General features: G+C 35.7%; 1 protein-coding gene and 5 non-coding genes across 7 annotated transcripts in view; all 6 read right to left on the minus strand.

The window, feature by feature from the left end:
- Positions 1-155: 155 nt before the first annotated feature.
- On the minus strand, positions 156-231 carry LOC120352134. Its single transcript, XR_005571732.1, has one exon. It is a non-coding gene; the product is annotated as a small nucleolar RNA snR60/Z15/Z230/Z193/J17 (small nucleolar RNA).
- A 51-nt stretch (positions 232-282) lies between these two features.
- LOC120352131 lies at positions 283-358 on the minus strand. The gene has a single exon (XR_005571729.1). It is a non-coding gene; the product is annotated as a small nucleolar RNA snR60/Z15/Z230/Z193/J17 (small nucleolar RNA).
- A 181-nt stretch (positions 359-539) lies between these two features.
- On the minus strand, positions 540-615 carry LOC120352132. Its single transcript, XR_005571730.1, has one exon. It is a non-coding gene; the product is annotated as a small nucleolar RNA snR60/Z15/Z230/Z193/J17 (small nucleolar RNA).
- Positions 616-666: 51 nt separating this feature from the next.
- The window catches only part of LOC111048147 (60S ribosomal protein L28-like), a 31202-nt gene continuing 9961 nt past the window's right edge, over positions 667-21907 (minus strand). For both annotated transcript variants that reach the window (XM_039430579.1, XM_039430580.1), the window contains exons 4-5: positions 18196-18309; positions 667-1878 (exon numbers count right to left, since the gene is read on the minus strand). In XM_039430579.1, coding sequence (XP_039286513.1) covers positions 1792-1878; positions 18196-18309 — 201 coding nt within the window. In that variant the 3' untranslated portion in view covers positions 667-1791. The remainder of the gene's footprint in view (positions 1879-18195; positions 18310-21907) is intronic.
- LOC120352130 lies at positions 716-792 on the minus strand. Its single transcript, XR_005571728.1, has one exon. It is a non-coding gene; the product is annotated as a small nucleolar RNA snR60/Z15/Z230/Z193/J17 (small nucleolar RNA).
- Positions 907-983, minus strand: LOC120352133. The gene has a single exon (XR_005571731.1). It is a non-coding gene; the product is annotated as a small nucleolar RNA snR60/Z15/Z230/Z193/J17 (small nucleolar RNA).

Raw genomic sequence — 21907 nt, forward strand, 5'->3', positions numbered from 1 at the left:
AATTAATATGAAAGAATTATCCGGTTTTTAGATTTCCAATTCCCTGGTGTTTTCAATTATTCAGACAAAATGAGATTATGGAACAAGAGCTTGATGAATGTTATTATGGTAATGCGTTTATTATGCTTTTGGATCTACTCTCTCAAATTTCAAGACTTGTGCATCAGATAGGGGCGAAAATTGTTCTTCATAGCTTTATCAAATGAACTATGGACTCATCTTTTGCAATTTTCAATTCACAACAAAATATAGTATTTTTGATTTCGTAACTTGGTTGAAATTCAATTGCATCAGATAGGAGCGAAAGATTATTCATCACAGTTTATCAACTGAACTATGGTCTCATCACTTGCAATTCTTCAACTTATTCACGTTTACAACTCAAAATGGTACAAAAGTAACTTAGCACAAGAAAGTAATAAATTATTTAGAGTATTCATTATCAATTTGAAAATTCAAATTCACTATGGACTCATCTTTTGCAATTTTCAATTCACAACAAAATATAGTATTTTTGATTTCGTAACTTGGTTGAAATTCAATTGCATCAGATAGGAGCGAAAGATTATTCATCACAGTTTATCAACTGAACTATGGTCTCATCACTTGCAATTCTTCAACTTATTCACGTTTACAACACAAAATGGTACACAAAAGTAACTTAGCACGAGAAAGTAATAAATGATTTAGAGTATTCATTATAAATTTGAAAATTTAATTGCATCAGATAGGAGCGAAAGATTATTCATCACAGTTTCATCAACTGAACTATGATCTCATCATTTGCAATTTATTGAACTAACTCATTTGCGTTTACAACTAAAGATGGTGCAACAGTAATGAATGATTTGGAATATTCAGTATTAATTCATTATTCATTATTAAGGGTTAATTGATTCGCAAATTCCTTTGCATCAGATAGGAGCGAAAGATTATTCATCACAGTTTCATCAACTGAACTATGGTCTCATCATATGCAATTTGTCACGCTCATTTGAAATTACAACTCAAGAAGGTACAAAAGTAAATTAAAAAGAAAAAAGTAATGAATGGTTTATAATATCAAGGGACGATCAATGAAAAATACCATTGCATCAGATAGGGTTTGGATTATTCATCACAATTGTATCAACTGAATTATGGTCTCATCACATACAACATGTTTTCAAGTATAGCAGAGCTTTGTTTTTGGAAAGGTCGAAACAGAAAATTTTACAGATTGATTGAATAAGAGACTATCAGAAAAAAATGAATAATCATAGAGATTCAGAGATCTTGGTGATAATTTTGAAGGTCATCAACTAGTCTCATTGAAATAAAATTGAAAATTCACCATTTTTCAATTAAATTTCTTCAAATATATCCAGAACGAATAGAATAATTTAAAATTCGAAACAAAACGGGAGTAGCATATATCATACAGTCTCAGAAACTTGATTGGTTTCATAGAATATCTCAAGAAGAGAGAGTTCAGTAATCATCACAGACTGCATACACTCCACATTTTGAAACCTGTTTACAAGACAAGCTTTACTGAATCCATACTTTTAGAGTGATCTAGTCATTATTACAACGAAATCTTAAGAGTGGGCAGTAAATAGATAAAAAAGATAAGATAAAGAAAATATTACATACTGAATATAAGTTTTGTCTCAGGTCACGTCAACATTCAATTTAGAATTGTACATTGTCATGATGGTACTTACAAGGGAAGAGCGTGGACCTAGAATCAATTACATCGACTGTTTGTATAAACAAAAAGGATTTATTCAATTATTGACAAAAAAATACTTATTCAGATTTCTTTGCTCTTGTCTTCTTAACGGGAACTGTCCTCTTCTGGGATTTCAGAATAGCACTGGCTCTTCTCAAGGCAGCCTAAAAAAAAGAAAAAATAATTGTTCGTAAATGTAACTGAAAAAAAATTCGCTTCAAGAGGTATATTATGCAGAATATAAAACAACTCCAAAAAATATTCAATCTCATTCAGAGGCTAATAAGATCTGTTCTATCTAATAATAAAGTATCTATAATAACCTCATGTCCTTATAGTTTAGCAATTAAGGAATGAGAATTGATTTGCTGATAACGTTTTTTTTTGTATTATGCATTGACTTAATAATTATAAGATTATTATACAAGGGTATAATTATAAAATCCAAATACACTAGATAGGGGCGAAATATTTCTTCACCTACCAAAAACAAATAAACTATGTGATCATTATTGATACTGAAATAATAAATCAATGATCTATTTTAAAAAAAATTGATATCCATTCTAAGATGAGAGCCTCATTAATTTAATTTCACTCACAATCATTATACAGTTTTGTAAGACCTTCGTCAATTAACGAATCTTCAGATAAATGTTTTAATCACAACATGATCAGCGATCTTGGTGGTAAAATTGATGAAATCATCATTGACTCTTCAATTGACGAAGTTAGGGAGTACAGGGATTTAATGGTTGGTTTCAAGTCGATCCTGTGATAAATCTATGATTAAGTAAATTACTCTCGAAAATCATTGATGAAAGAAATAATCACTTTTATATAGAATTGTACTGATTGTAATTATGGATTATCAAACCAGAATGTTGCACCATTATCAAAATGAGAACAGCGACAATTATTGATGGAAATTCAGCTATTTTAATTGATCAGTAATTTCATTTTTTCGAAGCCTTGAACAAATCTAAAAAATTGGTGTGGCGCACTCACACTACTTTCCTTGCCGTTATGAAAATTGATCACCTGACGCTAGTGTTCACGCGCATCTCAAGTCACTAAGATCTGAGCCAGCTGGTGACAGGACAATAACGATGGAGACAAACGAGGTCTGCTATCTCTTCATAGTGAATGATGAAATAGAATCAACAGTTGCCAACAGTTTGCAATTGAAAAAAACCTTTTATAAAAATTTCACTTTTAAAAATTTCGAGCTTATTTCCATTTTTAGGTGAAAATGTTACTGAACATTAATTGTAGAGATTTTTATGTTCAATCTTTTCCACTTGAAAGTTTTTGTTTAAATTTTATCTGAAGCCTGATAATTGGGAAGCTAAAATCAACATCTGCTCTTCAATTTACTCAATAATATAATAATAATAATTATTATTATTATTATTAGTTACTCAATAAATTGATTAGAGAAAATATCATTTTTTCAGACAGACATTTATGTAGAATGCTCATACACATGTATTATGTATTCAACGCCTATCCATTGATTGTATCATAGTTTTCCTAAAATTGAAGGTGAGAAAAAAACTGAAAAGTACAAAAAAATTGTTAAATATGAAGCAAAATGTTACAAATTCAATATAAGTAGGCCTACACCAAAGAGTGAAACAAAAAGCAGAAAAGTTTGTTTCAAAACTCATCATTCCACTTTTTTCAATTATTCTTATTTTTTATAAGACCAAAAGTTTTTAAACTAAAAGATCATAATGTATTAAAAGTATCATTAATGTATTGAATCTCAGTTTCAGATCAATCCAGTGTTTTTTTCATCTGACTGGAAAACTGAAGAAGTCGTATTATCTAATGGTGTATTTATTGTATTTGTTTTTGGTCTCAAAATTTTAGCATCTTTAAAGTTTAGACTATTTTAACAGTTTGAGATTGATTTAATTCATTTTAAAAGTATTTTTTGAATCTGATAATCCGTGTTTTTGTTTGTATTGGATTGTAAATTGCAGTGTGATTCAAAACTGTGAAAGTAAAACATAATCTAACTACATTTTGAATGTCGTATGAATTAGAATTGAAAGCGTTGTGGGCTTAAACCTGTGGTACTTTTCTGGAAGTGGTGTTATGTCGAATGATTTGATAAATGAATAAACATTCAAGAAGAGAATCCTAAAAACTATTGGTCAAACCATACATTTATTTTTTGATTATTCATTCGAAATCGAAACTCCAAATACATAAAATGTATATAAAACACAACAGATTGAAAGTAACTGAGAGATAAGAATTCTCTAATTCGGTTTATGATACACCAACAAATAGTGTTGATGATAGGAGAAAACCCAACTCAACCCAAAACTGCTTCTGGCGAGCTTTGATAGATACTCCACTTCAAAATCAAATTAAGCATTGACTTTAGTACAACGCTTTTATGAATCAGCAGACACTTTTGTACTTCAGTACCAATCTGTTATGATTGATCTACGAGCATCGGATAGGGGCGAAATATTTCTTCACCATTCAAAATCAATTTAACTATGGTATCATCATTTGCACTGAACAAAATTATAAATTTTCTAGTTAATGCGAATGTCGATTTCAAGATGATATACAGTAGAAATTATTGGAGAAGAGCACTCAGATCAATAGTTTAATCAACCGCTATTCAGCGATCTTGGTGGTAAAACATATAAAATCATCATTAGCTCTTCAATTTTCAAGAATCTGGAAACATCTTTTATTCGTAACACACTTCTGATCATATTTTTAAATTTAGGCTATTCACAGTGAATATTTACTTTCGTCAACATTCCAAATCGGAATACCTGGCAATCTGTATAAGAATAATGTATATTAAATCAATGTGTCTTATTTCATCATTTGACTGGAAGGTTGCAATGAACTGTCACGATAGGACCAATAAAGAGAAAACTGTACATTTGACGTTAGCCTTGACAGGGCAAGCTGCTAACCTGTTGAAAACTTTATCAAGTAAAAAATTAGATTTTGATAAATATTTGAAAATCCATTATGTAAATCTCAGAAAATCCATGATGTAGGCTAACCATCATGAAAATCATGAAAAATTGAAATTTTTTATTTTCTCGAAAATCAATGAAGTAAATCTCAGAAAATCCATGATGTAGGCCTACAAAATTATTCCCATCTCAGTGGGAACCTAAGTCGTCTACAGACGATTCCGAGTCCCAACAATCTATGTTAGCACTAGAACAACGATATGGGGATGGCCACTTACAGAACGTATACAGGTGTCAAATGAGAAGTCGTTCTCAAAGAAGTGGTGAGTTTGCAAGAATTTGGAGCTGATGTAGAGCAGTTGGCTCAAATCGCTTATATCTCTGCACCAGTCGATATTCAACAACAGTTAGCCACACAAACATTCATAGATGGGATTCGTGATAACGGAATGAAGAGGTCACTGTTGATTGGTTACTGTCATATCTTGATATGCGGTCTGCACTCACCCAAGCTCTGACATTGGATGCAGCTAAGAGAGCTGTACTACCAACTCGCCAGAGTAGAGTACTAAATACGGATGAGGTGACACAAACTAACAACAATGTAGAGTGTTGGCTGTGTAGAGAGAGTGGACATATTATACAATTATGGTGTCCTCAACAAAAACGAGAAAATTTATGTTGGAACTGTGGAAAAGTAGGACATTCGAAGAGATATTGTAAATTTGTACCTACGAAAAATATGTCAGTAGCAAAATCACTAAACAACAATGAACAGAAGGAAAACTAAATTCAGCTGACATTGGGAGGCGAATTTCAGCTGCTACCAATGAGACCTCAAAAGCAATTGGTAGTGTTACTATGATTAAAAGGAATGGGAACAGCTTACACACGAATGGGACAATTGAAGGAAAAGAGTGTTTGGTAGCAATTGACACAGCAGCAACAACATCAATCATACGTCCAGATTTAATTGATTGTTCAAAAGTTAAACAGATAGAAAGAAAATTTGTACTTCAAACTACTTCTGGAGAAAAACTCTCTGTACATGGAAAAGCTGACATTGTCTTATATCTTAGTCGAAAGAGAATAAGAGCTACCGTTTTCGTTGCATCAATGGATATCATTTTAGGCCTATATCTTATGAGTATAAATTTGTAATTGATATTTCCAGGAATGTTATTAAATTTGATAATGAATATTTACATTTAAATCATCACCAGGAAAACAAAACAATACAACAGGAAGTTTGTAACAAAATAAGACTGTTTACAATAAAAGAGGAACTTATACCACCTTTTTCAGAAGTACTCGTCATGACCAAACCTGAAAGAATGTTGGCAAATGAGACAAACCTAATTGAGCCTAACCAGAGCATGTATAATAAAGGGTTGTTGACTGGCCACTCAATTATTGGAAAAACTGAAACAATTCCTGTTCTCATTGCAAATGTTACTGAAGAAACGAAAGTGATAGAGAAAGGTAAGGCAGTGGCAAATTGTAATGATGTTGAAGTACTTGGAGAAAACAATAATAACAAAAGATTCAAGAGAAGTTCAATGATGTTGAAAAGTGTATTAACCAATTACTGACTGATGGAGAGCAATATTTATGACAGATGAAAATCAACAGTCAGTTCAACAGATGTTAAGAAAAAATATAGCCTAGACATTTTTTTTTGCTTTTGAAGATGAAGATATGGGTTACACCAACCTCATATAGGCTATCACAGAATCGATACTGGAGATGTTCATCCAATAAATCAACGACCTAGAGGAGTACCATTCGCAAAAAGACAAGAAGTAGGTGATATGTTGCAAAAGATGAAGGAACAGAATGTTATTGAAGAATCACACAGGCCTTGGCTTTATTTTTTCATCTTGTTCTATATTGTAAACTTTTAATAAATAAAGTGTTAATACAAAAGCACATTTACAACAATATTGACCCTATCTAGTGCATCTGATGGTGGCGAAAATTTTCTTCATATAAGAATCAATTCGACTACGTTACCATACAATCATAATCTTTGTTGGAACGGATTCGCCATTCCAAACCCTGTTGTACTGAGCCATAAATTTTCCGCAGTAATCTCTTTCGAAGACATGTAGTTTGTTTTTATCATTCTCTGTCATTGTCCATGTCTCCGAGCCATAGGTCACAACAGGGAGTACTAAGCTGAGGTATAATTTTATTTTCGCTTCAGACGGCTCCTGAATAGGCTTGCATTAGCGTAAAATGCTCTATTTCCAGCTTGGATCCTTTCACAAATTGTCTCACTCATTTCGTTTTTCTTATTCAGTGTTGCCCCGAGATACTTGAATGATGCTACTACTTCCTCTATTTCATTCCTGTCTATAACTAAATTCCTAGAAACTCTTCTTCAAGGTGTTGCAGCTACATGCAAGTATTCATTTTTTGCAGTGTTAATCTTCAATCCTATCTTTTCTCCCTCTTCTTCCACTTTCCTGAAGGTTTCCTTTAGTACTGTGGCGTCTCTAGCTAATATTGTCTCTTTACGACCGTTCCTCATAGCTCTCTTTTCAATAAACTTGAAAAATATGGTTTCAGGGGAATATAATATATTAGCCTATTAGAAATATATAAAAATATATAAATATTATTTAGAACTAATGAAAAGCTACTTAAGAGAGAGAACTCAGACTTTAACTATTGATGGATGCACTGATACCTCTGGAATGACATCCTATGGCTTTCCACAGGGCACAGTGTTGTCTCCAATATTGTTCATTATATTATGTGAATGATCTACTGAGCCCGAAGCTGAAAAATTCCAAAACTATATCGTTTGCAGATAACACTGCCGCTATTGAGGAACCTACATCAAATTGCTGAACGAAATTGTTTGCTTATAAAAAAGTGGCTGGACAGAAATACATTGAGCTTGAATGTTGATAATTACATCACTTTTGCATTAAACAGATATGGTAAACCTGGAGAAAATTTAAATTTGAAACTCCACATAAACTGCAATCAATACTCAATCAACAGTTGATTAAAGTTACTGTAATTGTCCGGATATAAAAGAAGTCAATAGCACCAAATATCTAGGTGTTCTCATCGATGAACATTTGAAATGGGACACCCACATAAAATTTATCTGCAATAGAATAAGATACCTTTCCTTCAAATTCTATGAAGCGAAAAAAAAATCTGAGAAAGTCAGCTGAAAATGGTATACTTTGCTCTGGTTCAATCTATAATTCAATTTTGTATAACCGTGTGGGGGGGGGGCTGTTGTAACTCAGGAGTGATCCGTGGTATAGTGGATAGAGTGCTAGCGTAGCAGCATAGAGATCCCGGGTTCAATTCTCTTAATACCAAAAGTTTTTTAACCAGATCACTTCCGTGTTATCGGATGGGCACGTTAAATTGTCGAACCCGGCTGAAGTATGACAGTCGTAAGGCCCATTGACGGCTTAAATTATATATTCAGGCGGTGGGACCTTCCCGCAAGGGACTCCCCACCAACAAAAGCCATACGAATTTACTTTACTGTTATAACTCACATTTGGAAGAACTTTTCTGATGTCAAAAATTGATAATCAAAACTATTCTATTAGGATGCCCTATTCCACCCTCTGGGTTTCCTAATAATTGCGAAGTATTGCTACGACGCAGACTAGCTACAGCCGGGTATGGGTCGGGGTCAGTGACCGTACTGACTGGTGGAGATACCGGACCTACACTTCTCCCCCTATCCCGATTCTTTACCCTCTGCTTCTTTCGCGAGATTTTTAATTTCAGGGGAAGAGTATTTGTCCGTGCCGTTGCTGGCCGATTCGGCCCTCGGCCTTTGGAATACAGGGTGGGTGTTAAAGGAGATTAAGATAACCCTATACAAGGAGACGGATCTGACTATCAGATCCCTACAAATAATGTTATTTATAAAGGTAGTACGCAATCTGAACCAACTGCGAATTGACGGCGAGCAAGCTGTACCTGCAAGCCCGGAAAGAGGTTTTTCTATGGGGTTTAAGGTAAGGGCTATGAAGTAACGGTATGGCGGAGCTATGGAGTTGTTAGTGGTATTCAAGATATCGTTAAATAGGGCACGGTATAGGGTGTAAGTTATAGAGAATAGGGTACAGTGTCTGAGGTATAGGGTATAGGGTATTCGGTACAGAGAATCAATAATAAGATTATTATTCTCTACAGCAAATAAATATCTGCAATAATCTGCAATCTGAGAATTGCGCTCTAGCTCTCAGCAAGCTGGACCTGCTAGCTAAATACAGTATATCAATTTCAATTATGTGGTGATTAAAATTTAGAGAATAAGGTTTGAGGTGTGGGATTTCTGAGACGCGAGCCTGCAGCTGCGAAAGGATTTTCAGCAATTCTGAAACTGCTTAACAGGATTTCCGCGCTAATCTGGTGACTGCGCGCCGGTTATTAAGGGCTAATCTGCAACAGCCCTTAAGGGAATGGGAATCACTCTCAATCGTCCGAAACGCTTTTAAATTAATAGTCAGTATGTCGACTATTATGAGAGGATAGAAAAGGTTTTCACAGACACAGTCTGTAGAATAATATCGGGAAGACAACAGTCTGTCGTTGTCAGGATAGGAAAGGATTTTTCCAGGATTTTCCACAAGGAAAATATTGAGTCAGAAAATCCTAATTCAGGAAAAGATTTCAATGGGCTTTTCCAAGCAATTGCCAGTCTAAGGACTACGACAAAATCGATCTCTAATTTGCAACTGAGATCACGAGAAAATTCGTGAATTTTCCACAGGGAAAACTAGCAAATAATATTTGCTATTGAAGGAGACAGGTCTCCAGGAATTTTAGAAAGGATTCGCGGGTCTGAAAACCCGCGACTAGGACGATCTCAAATCTGGAACTGAGATCAGGAAGGATTTTAACACAGGAAGAATTAAGAGAAAGAAAGAGAAAGGATGTCGCAATCTAGGACTTCGACAAGGAAGTTCTCAAGCTGTACCTGAGAGCTAGAAGGATTTTAGAATAGGGAAAGTTGAGAGAAAGGAAGAGAAAGGACGTCGAAGTCTACCAACTTCGACAAGGACAAACTCAAACTGCACCTGAGTTCTCTAGGAAATGATTAGAATTTTCCTACTAGGAATTACAGCAAGTCAGAAACTGCTAAGAAAAGTTAAAATACAGGGCCACTCTATAGTATGAAAACTAAGCAAGGAAAATTTACTATAAATGATAATAATCTCTCTACAAGGATAAAAATTAATCGAGAAAACTATTCTCAAAAAGGACAGGGATTTTCCTACAATAATAAAAATTAATTGAGAAGAACTATTCTTAAAAAGGACAGGGATTCCCCTACAAGAATAAAAATTCAATAGAGAAAAATTACTCTTTAAATTGAAGGCCACCTTACTACAGAGAAGGAAAAATATACGGACTACCAGTCCTGACATACAATTACCTGAATCGACGTGGATACTGATACGGAGAATAGCGAACAGATTCCCACTTCCCGTATTATAATTAAAAACGTCGTGAAGCGACAGAGTCGAGACTTATAAATTAAGTACTCAAAAATAATCCGCTATAAGAGCCTAGTTAAATTTCCCACTTGACTGTTTGTAGCACAAACTTGAGATCCCTTAATGGTTTCAAAACCAAGGATAACTCGTTCACCCCCAGTGATACGAATTTAGGAAAAATAGCCGACAAGAAAGAAAATCCCCCAGGAAGTTCTATCTTCGAGTTGTCCGGACCTCGTCCTACAGTACTCTATATTAACACACCAAAAATAGAATAATTCCCCTAGAAATAACTAGTTCCGGGAATGTCGTAGGAGAGGAGATTCGCGACCCGTTCACACGTTCAACCACCGAACTACTGCTCTCCTCTAGGTCTGCTCCTCGCAGAGTAGGGTCCGTGGAAAATTGGGAGGCCGGGGGAAAAGAGATCGCCGACCAATAGGAGTCTCAGTAGACGATCACGCCACTGGCCATGTGACAGGGTATGAATCCACTAATGCTGATGCTAAGGGTTCATCCATGATGACAATACTGCTAATTCCTATAGTAAATTAGGCCGGTAAACAATATTTCTCACCAGAAATTACAAGAAGAACGATACCGACTCAACTCGGTAGTTGCCTATCGCTTTGATGATACGGCCCCTACTAAATATTAGAACGCTCAAACCAGTAAACAAAATCTGGAAATTTCTGGTTATGATGAATCTGTTGCTGATGATTTATAGGCGATGACGGCGATGGTGATGATGTACATACACAACTACGAGTCCAACAAAATATATCTGGCAGTCGACCCTATTCTTATTCTAAAATAGAATAAATTCGCTAAATTTTACACTAGACGACGGCTCTCCATCCGTCACAAAAATTCACTTTGTGACAATTCTAAATAAACCTAGACTTTTCCAAAAAGTTTGACATTTCAAGAATTCGATGTTCTCACAATTAAACAATTATATATTTTTAATATGATAAAATTTATCATTAAGCATAAATATGATTTCCCTGCTACAAATAACGCTGCCAACAGCCTATTCAACCTAAAGGTGCGTACAGACTTTCGCTCTGCTCTGCAACCGAACGTCACTCCAGCAGAGCGATTGATGATCGACCAAGAGTGGTGGGGAGCAAGAGTGGTTCGACCGGTGAACGCGAGGAAGATCTAACATCTTCCGTAAAGTTCATGATGGGTGCGTGGGCGGAGCGACTGTGGTTCGATGGAGGAACGAGAGCGGTACGAGGGCGGGTTGGAAGCGCGTATATATGTGTACGCAGCTTTAGGCCTACAGCAAATCTTATTATATTAAAGCTGCATAGACAAAAAATTCACAGCCAATACGGCTGATTGTCACAGAGAACCAACCTCAAAATCAGTTAGGAAACGTACTGGAGGCTATGGGAAAACCTCCAAATCACTAAAATTTTACCCCCCTGGCCCCCTAGGACCCCCAAATTATTTCGACTTTTGAAATCAGCTTCGCACAGAAAATTCGATAATAGTTATTTGTGCAACTAGTGCGCAAAGTGACAGTTTGCTGCACCGAAAGAAACGTTTACGCCCGAGCCGTAAGCGAGGGCGTAATGGTTTCTTGAGTGCAGCAGAGGAACTTTGCGCACGTATTTCACATAAAATTTTTCCTACAGTTACCATTGAATATGAAAAGTGGGTAATTATGGGTAAAATTCCCTGAAATCCATCAAATGTTTTTCTGTGTAATTTTATTATTATTAAAAACCTAAATTTATTTAAAATTGAATAATAATGTAGTAGTAAATGATTGAAGGCGGCTGTCACTCATGTGGTGGCTATCGCTGTCATCCACTGTTGTCCACTGCCTTCGTATTATTATAACGTGCACCACAACACTATACCACAGTTACCAACTTCATTTTGATTTTCCTGCACTGGTGCTCCATATAACCTACTAACTACTTTGCGTTGCCATGTTGCAAATCTGGAGTGCAGAAAAAAATTTTCCCGCACTAGAGCGGAATTAAAGTGATTCTTTGCGTTCTGTAATCAGTGCAGGAATGGCCACTTTTCAAGTTAACTGTAGGAAATAGTTATTTGTGCAACTAGTGCGCAAAGTGACAGTTTGCTGCACCGAAAGAAACGTTTACGCCCGAGCCGTAGGCGAGGGCGGAATGGTTTCTTGAGTGCAGCAGAGGAACTTTGCGCACGTATTTCACATTAAGTTTTTCCTACAGTTACCATTGAATATGAAAAGTGGGTAATTATGGGTAAAATTGCCTGAAATCCATCAAATAACTTAGTAGTGTTTGAATGGCGAGGCGGCTGTGTGGTGTGTGCTGTGGTGGCACTGTGCTGTTGCTGTCCTCGTTATAATATATAATAGTAATAATTAGCGCGTTGTGCTTCGTTGCACCTCTGCTCACTATAGCAGCCCAGTCACTGTTACCAACTTCATTTTGATTTTGCTGCACTGTTGCTCCATATAACCTACTAAGTATTTTTCGTTGCCATGTTGCAAATCTGGAGTGCAGAAAAATTTTTCCCGCACTAGAGCGGAAAAGTGATTCTTTGCGTTCTGTAATCAGTGCAGCAATGGCCACTTTTCAACGTAACTGTAGGAAATAGTATATTTCGCACCTAGGGCCGAAAATGAGACTTTTCTGGCTCGAAATCGGTTTTCAAGTCCGAGGCCGTAGGCCGAGGACTAGAAAAGATTGAGAGCCGGAAAAACATTTTTGCCCATGGTGAGAACGTTATTTTTCGCCACACTGAAAAATAAATATGAGACTAATAAGTATTCTCATTGTCTACTATAAGCACTTCCGAAAGCAAAAGTGGAAGGTCATAGCTCTAGCAAATCTGAGGTAATCTGAATGAATATCAAGAAATTGTCCAAGTATTTTTATTTTTTATTCTGATTTGTCTAAATAACCTAAAAGATTATGTTCAATTATGTAAGAGGTTGAGTTTATACTTTTTATTCTTCCAAATGACAATAAGATGATATTATTATAAATGTTTTAATTATTGAATGATAAACACAAATAATGAAAAGTTTTTGATCAGCTGGTTTATCACACTTGAAAAAGTTTTTGATCAGCTGTTTTAGCACACTTGAAATTTGGCCAATCTGATGTGATCTGAATGTCAATGGAAGTTTAGGTTAGACGTTCTATCCTTCTCTGAAAATCTAATTATTTGAATAGTTTATATATAATATCTCATTTGTATTTTATCCATCCAAATAAAATGATAGTATATTATTACAGAATACTTTATTGAATTCTAGAAGCATAAAATGATTCCGTTTATCCACCATGTTCCGTGACAAACGCTTTACTAGGAAGTTTGAGGTTAGATTCTATTATACTCTGAAAATTGAATTTGAATAGTTTATATATAATATCTCATTTGTATTTTATCCATCCAAATAAAATGATAGTATCTTATTGCAAAAACTTTATTCAATTCTAAAGCATAAACTGATTCCGTTTCATAAACCATTTTGTAAACACGTTCACATCAAATTAGAATCAGCTGACTTCAAGGTTATTTTACAGCCCTAGGGCCGTAAAACTTTTACCGGCCTGGTCAGAAAACAATCATTTTCGGCCACCATATGACGCACGAAAACCAGCTCATTACATCCAAGTGGGGCGAAATAGTTATTTGTGCATCTAGGGACTAAAGTGCAACTTTTTCTCCCTGAGGGAAACTGTTGTCGCCCGATGGCGTAGCCGAGGGCGACAATTTCCCTGAGGGAGAATAAGTACTTTAGTCCCGTGATGCACACAACATTTTTCCTCCACCTACACCAATACCTATAACAATGAATAATTTTACTACATCTTCACGCTTTCACACTATTTCAGCTCTATTTCGATTGTTAGGTTATGTTCAACCGTTGGTGGATATGAAAAAGTACACACCTCTAACGTCATTAGAGGTGTGTACTTTTTCATATCCACCAACGGTTAAACATAACCTAACAATCGAAATAGAGCTACTTATTTCCTAGAGCTAAAATATTCCAAAGATCGAAATAGAGCTCTTTTACTTTTCCTCTACAGACCACGACAGTGTTGCCACATTCCTCATTCTTCAATCGCGGCGTTGTCGGACTTCTTCCCATGTTAATCTTATGGGTTTATTTTTACTCCCTTGGGAGTAAAAGTGATCACTTTTCCCGCTGGGAATTATTTTTAGTCCCATGGGAGGAAAAGTAGTACTTTAGTATTCGATTCCAGGGTGTAAAATGAGACTTTTGATAGTAGGTGGAGGAAAAAGCTTTTTTGTTCAGCTCCCGGAGATAAGACTATAACCGTAGCTAAATTTCAACCAAATTCAAATGGCAACCTGGGAAATTGAGTTTTCATCGAAAATTTGATGTTTTCCCAAATACGAAAAATTCTCAGCCAAAGCTATAATATCGCTGTGAAACCTGAACACCAAATCTGTTGCATACTACACTGGAGGCTATGGGAAAACCTCCAGACCTTCCAAATTTTTCCCTCCGACACCCCTGTGATCTATAAAATATTTGGGACACATTTAAATTTGTTACCCACAAAAAATGTATTACAAGATTTTTTGTTCAGCTCCCGGAGATAAGCTTATAACCATAGCTAAATTCCAACCAAATTCAAATGGCGACCCGGGAAATTGAGTTTTCATCGAAAATTTGAAGTTTTCCCAAATACGAAAAATTCTCAGCCAAAACTATAAGATCGCTGTGAAAACTGAATACCAAATCTGTTGCATACTAAACTGGAGGCTACGGGAAAACCTCCAAATATTTGGGGTACATTTAAATTTGTTTCCCACAAAAAATGTATAACAAACTTTTTTTTCAGCTCCCGGAGAACAGCATATATAACCATAGCTAAATTTCAACCAAATTCAAATGGCGACCCAGTAAATTGAGTTTTTATCGAAAATTTTAAGTTTTCCCAGATACGAAAAATTCTCAGCCAAAACTATGAGATCGCTGTGAAAAGTGAACACCAAATCTGTTGCATAGTACACTGGAGGCTACGGGAAAACCTCCAGACCTTTCAAATTTTGCCCTCCGTCACCCCTGTACTCCCCCAAATATTTGGGGTACATTTAAATTTATTTCACACAAAAAATTTAATATAAGCTTATTTGTTCAGCTCTCAGAGATAAGCCTATAACCAAAGCTAAATTTAAACCAAAATCAAATGGCAACTCGGGAAATTGAGTTTTCATAGAAAACTGTTTGTGTGTGTGTGTGTGTGTGTGTGTGTCTGTGTGTGTGTGTATGTGTCTGTGTGTGTGAGAGATCTATTTAACGTGTCGCGCCTTTCCTGGCATCATTCCAAGTTGCTTAATGACAAGTTGTTTACTCACAGCAGCTGTGATCTAATTGAAGAAGAAGAAGAAGAAGAAGAAGAAGAAGAAGAAGAAGAAAAAGGAGTGAGAAAGGAAGAGAAAATAGAAGTGGAAAAATAGGAAGATTCAATTAAATGGGACAAGCAATTATGATAAGTTCATCACCTGATTATCAAGTTTAGGCATGTTACCAAGATGTACAAAATAGACAGGAAGATCAATAAGTCCTACTTTTTTAAAAGTACATAATTTATTTATAATGTATTTTTCATTGTCAAATGATGACTAGATGTCCAACACACAGTTAAATTTGTTTCCCACAAAAAATGCATTAGAAGCTTCTTTGTTCGACTCACCAACATTAATAATATTATTTACCTTATATCAATAGCTTTTAAAACTTTAATAATAATATTCTTATTATTACTGATATGAATGATGGAATATTTGCTTCTTTGAATGATGAATCTGATATAAATTTTTATGATAGGGACAATGATCCTACTTATATAGACATAAGGGAACAAAACGCTGATTATCAAGTAAAAAGATTCAGTTTGTACTTTATATTTGTTGATATCGAAAAGTTAATCTAACCTACATCCAACACAACTAACCTAATTAACCCGCCGTCACCCTCAAAGTCGAATTTTGTTTTCAATTAAATTAATTTACAACACACAGAAATACGAGGAAAAGCAATATACAACAAAACAATCACAACAACTCTGCAAGGAAAGTGTTTTTGAAAAAATATTAATGGTTCATCCCTCTTCAAGCATAATGATTGTGGTGAGGGATGAGTTGCTTAGCATAATAACTAACTTTATCTTGTACGAAATCTTGGAAAATCAATCAATAAACCAGAACACATTCAAACAAACCGTAATATCATTCAAAAGGCAATTGGGCGGGCGAAGCCCACCTCCCAGCCGGAGGGCGAAGCGCGGAGGCTGCTAACCCACCTTACTGGTGGTGCAGGGGGCGAAGCCCCCTGCCGAGCGCGAAGCGCGAGTAAATATTTAATTTTCAATACAAACATAGAAACCATCAGAAGACAACTCATATACATAAGCAGTAAAATCATTAATACAATCCCCGAGCAGTATATTGAATGTGCGAAAATAAGAAAAAAAACAAACAGGATATCAACACCTGGATCAAATGCAATAATTCTATCTATGTTATGTTTCTTTCAAAGTTTACTCTTCTGACTTGTAAGCTTGCTTATTCTGCAATCCTTTGTAATTCATCTAGTACTTCAAATCTTTTTTTAACACCTAGTCCTATCGGTTCATTTTTTCCATCCTTCCCTTATTATTCTTCCCCCATCCCATCCTTTCATATCTACCGTTTGTTCATTTGTTTTTCTTGATACCTTTTTCACCTTCTCAAGGATTGAAGGTTTTCCTAGTACATGGATATCCATAGTTGGAAAACCCTTCAATCTTCCATCATTTTTTGCACCACTTTCTTTTTATTTTGTTTCAATATGTATTGTTGTTTGCATGTATTCTTCTTGTTCAAAGAATACTTGCTCTGTATTAAACTTGTGTGTGTGTAAAAAGAAATAAATTTAATTGAAAAATAGTTATTTGTATATCTAGAGTGAAAAGTACGACTTTTTCTTCCTGTGGGAAAAAGTTTGAAGCCCGAGGCGAAGCCGAGGGCAGCAATTTTCCTGAGAGAGAAAAAGTATTTTTCGCTCGTGATGTACACAACATTTTTCCTCAATCAACATTTTTTTATAGAAACTGCAAATAAAATCATTCTAATAACTTACGTATTGGTGACAATGATTCCTAACAACATAACCTAAATCTAAAACCTAAAAACCGGTCGTCTGATTGGCACTGCCGATTGCGCAATCTATCGGCAAAAGTTGTAACAGTTATATCAGCTGAGCAGCTACCAAAAATGGCTGACTCCAGATCACGCGGTTCAGATTTGAATTGCAAATATTTGTTGGCTGGTATTTTGAATAGAATAAAATATTTTTAAAATTGTATAAATTTTCATCGTCTACTAATATTAAGAATATAATAATTATCATACAAACATATATTTCATGAGTTAATCAAATTCCTGGTTGTGGTATTGAATTCAGTTGACTCAATGACAGACACCTCTATTATGCTTTCTCATCTGAGCTTGGACCTTCTAACCTATTACAATGTAAGTTTCAAAATAGAGATGCTCCCCATGTTATTTAAATGGAGTCACTTTTACTCCCTACGGAGTTTTTCTGTTTTTTACTACCGAGAGCGAAAAAGTGACACTTTAGTAGTAGGTTTCAGGGAGTAAAGTAAGTACTTTAGACAGTAGGTGGAGGAAAAAATATTGCTACATCAACTGCATAGGCGCATATTTGAGTTGCTTTGTGGAAGAGGGTGCCCCCCTGGTCTATATTCTCCAATACACTGTGCAGAGTGATAGTTTAATCAATAACTCTTCAGCGATCTTGGTGGTGAATTGATAAAATTGTCATTGACTCTTCGACTGACTTAGGGCCATATGCTGACACTACGTTTAACGCTAAACCACGTTTACTTGTAGATATGGTTTCATTTATCATAATGTGTTTCATACGGGCCTTGGAAAGCAAGAATGACTGCTTGGTGCGAAATCCTTAAAAAAGGATGAAATACCAATAACGTTACTCTATCCTTGATAACAGTTTAGATAACCATATATGAAAAAAATGTTTTACCTTGGTGAGGTCGGTTCTGTAATGAGTCTTCTTGAGCATACGCCTCAGCTTCAGCAACGATCTAGCTGGGCCGGATTTCATCGTTGTCTTAACCAGAGACTTTCCTGGCTTGTGCTGAGAAATCAAAGTTATTCCAAGTTTAAACCATTGATTTTACACGGAAAAAGTATTCCACAAAATTGGGAAATTGATAGAGGTTTGTACAAATTGTAAGCCCTGCACACACACACTTCGATTTCTGTTCGTACAATATTTTGCCGTCATTATGAATTCTATCAGATTGAACGGAACTTGAAAAACATCATCTGTTTGAAATAATCTGTTTAATCTAATTGAATATAGACGGCAAAATTTCGTACGTACAAAAATCGATGTGTGTAGCTGGCCTTAGGGGATAATTTATACAAAACTAATGAAACAAATTTGTTAACAATGCTCACTTAAGCGTCAATTCTATAAAAATTGGGCATAAAAAACTAGAAATTATAAAACTATTAATACAACTAGATCATGACAGAAAATTTAAAATAAATGAAATAATAATAATTTTGATTTTTACCCACAAATATTAAATTCAGACAATATTCAAGTTTCAAGTTTCAAGTTTTTATTGGGCCAGTTGAACATATAAGTTACATATAGCCAAGTCACAATTCACATTAGAGAAACATACAATAAATTGCACAGATACAATACATACAATAGACAATAATAAATAAAATAAAACAGATCAGTAAAAGCAAATTTACAATTAGATCAGATAATTTCTCCTGTACTTGGGTATCAATAGACAAAAAAAAAAGCATTATATTAAATTGACTAGGGAGTTGTGATCAGCAGTAATGAATTCCTCTACTGAGTAAAATTGATTCACAATCAACCAGGATCTAAGTACTTGGAGAAAACGTTTATTCGGCAAGGATCTAACTTGAGTTGGTAGCAAGTTATGGAATTTGTAGCCTATCACAGGGTAGCTCGACTTGGACTTTTCAAGTCTGCATCTTGGTATATATATACTCTCACGGTTTCTTGTGAAGTGACTGTGAATGTCATTGCTCTTTGGTAGCCTATCCTGCATCTGATGTATATCCTTCAAACATTGATAGATGAACTCATTAATGACGGATAGAATGCCATTCTTAGATAGAAGGGGCTTACAGTGATCTAGATAGCCCGCCCCAGAAATCACCCGGACCGCTCTCTTCTGAATTAACAGAACTTTAGAAGTGCTAGATGCATGACCCCACAATTTCAAACCGTAACTCATCCTCGAATGAAAAAAAGCAAAATAGGCCTGTCTGACCACCGAAATTGGCAGTTCAGACATCAGCCTTCTCAGTAGATAGACAATGCTGCTGAGACTGGAGCACACCATGTCTATATGAGGTTCCCAGAGTAACTTGGCATCAAGAGTGAACCCCAATAGTCGGACCGGCTGCAAATACTCACTGACATCAGATAGAGAGAACAATATACTTTGGGTTTTTGCCTCATTCAGAGACAATCTGTTTTGTGAGAACCAATCACGAGCTTTATCATACAGCTCCATCACATCTGCTTTAGCTTGGGTGACACTCTTATTTGCAGAGAACAAGGAAGTGTCATCCGCATAGAACAGCACATTTCCCGCTAGATAGTAGTGCAAATCATTTATTGCTACAAGAAAGAGTAATGGGCCTAACAATGAGCCCTGTGGCACACCCCGTTTTACCAGAAGAGGAATTGAGCGCTGATCATTCCAATGTACAATCTGTTTTCTCTCAGAAAGGTAAGACTCAAACACCCGAATTGCGCATTCCTGTAAGCCATAATGCTCCAATTTCTTTAAAAGAACTGTATGAGGAATACAGTCAAATGCTCGTGAGAGATCACATAGCATTGAAAAAGTTGATTTCCGCTCCTCAAAAGAATTGATAATCGATTCTAACAGTGATTCCACAGCCATGACAGTAGATTTTCCCTTCCTGAAACCAAACTGAGAAGGAGCCAGGAGGTCATGCTCCTCAAGGTATTTATACAGTTGTGCAAATATGATTGCCTCAAATATCTTAGCAAAAACAGGAATTATATAAATTGGTCTAAAACTTGAGGTGTCACAATATGGACCCTTCTTGTAGACTGGGACTGTTCTGGAGATTTTGAGTTGTTCAGGGAAAGTACCGCTAGCTAAACAGTTGTTTATACACAATGCTAATATGGGTGCAATAATAACTATCATCTGCTTGAGCAAATTTGGGGTCATGCCATAAATATCCTTACAATTGGAACTTCTGAAACCTAAAACCGCTTCAATTACATCTTGAGCACATACAGGACTCCAGGTGAATTCAGAAACTATGGCGGGCATTTGAGTAAACTGAATAGGTTCACCGTCATTTGGTATATCATTCACAATCTTCTCAACTGACTCAAGAAAATAATTGTTGAAGTCATCTGCTGTGGCAAATGAGTTGTTGGTCTCTTTTGATGATGGTCTTATTTTGTTTATAAGGGTCCAGGCAGCTTTTATTTTATTACTAGACTCCATAATGAGTTTTGCGTTTGCTTCCAATTTTGTTTCCCTAATTTTATTGCGATACCCATGTCTAAGATTCTTCAATACAATGTTCAGATTAGGGTTTGTTTTACACATGTCACTTACCAACAGAATAAGCTCTCTCAGTTCTTCAAGTTCTGGAGTGAACCAATCGCAACTTGGACGGGTTGGACCACCCCCCAGTCGACCAGCATCCCTCCCCGATGATGAGAAAACCCTTTTAGTCTTCACAGGAAACAAAGAATCAAAAAGTTCCTTAAAACTACAAAAGAAAAACGTAAACCCCTCCCTTGCTGACAACGTTGAAATCATATTAAACCAGGGCTCAATTCGATCCTGTAGTGAAGCACAAAAAATCTGAAGACAATTCTCATTAAATGATCGATACTGGATAGTTTTGAGTGTTTTACCCCGTCGTAGTCGAGCAGTCGTACAGTAAACATCTAAATTAGTGAGTAGAGTAGCTTTCAATAACAGTGAAAAGTAGGTCAATAGAATAGTGTTAGTTAAACATCAGCTATATAGTGTAGTACCATCAACATTATAGTGTGGTGTCTTTTCAACAAATGCAATCACCAAAAAAACCACCATATGGAGTGATTCCAGAATACGAAGAAGAGGAGGACAAAGAAGAAGGAGAGGCGTTTCAACAAAACGTTACCATCAGCCCTTTGGAGCAGAAACAGAACCAGGAGGTGGAGCTGCAAAAAGGTAATAATATGAATACTATAAGTGAAGTTATGGCCAATGAATTCAAAAAGGATATTGAGGAACTATATAATAAACTCTTGGATTTTAAAAAATGGGCTGCAGTTGAATATGAGAGAAAGAAACTTTTAAGAGTAGATTATGATAGATTTTCAGAGATGTTAGTTGAAACAACGGAATCTGTCGTTAGAATCGAAACAAGGGCTATTACTATCAGTCAGTTGACAGAAAATCTCAATTCAGGTGCCCCAAAGTTACAAGAAACAATAGTCAGCTTAAATAAAAAAATTCAGGAAATCAGTAATAAACCACCCAGTTTTGCTGAAGTGATTAAGTTACCAAAGAAGGCATCAACAGCAGAAAAAATAGGAAACGTAAGAAAAATCCAACCTAAAGAGCATGTACTTCTTCTAAAACCAACAAAATTGGAATTGGTAGGAGATAATGAGAAGCAGAGTAGTGAAAAAA

This window comes from Nilaparvata lugens, chromosome 6, assembly GCF_014356525.2.
Source record: "Nilaparvata lugens isolate BPH chromosome 6, ASM1435652v1, whole genome shotgun sequence".
NCBI lineage: Eukaryota > Metazoa > Arthropoda > Insecta > Hemiptera > Delphacidae > Nilaparvata > Nilaparvata lugens.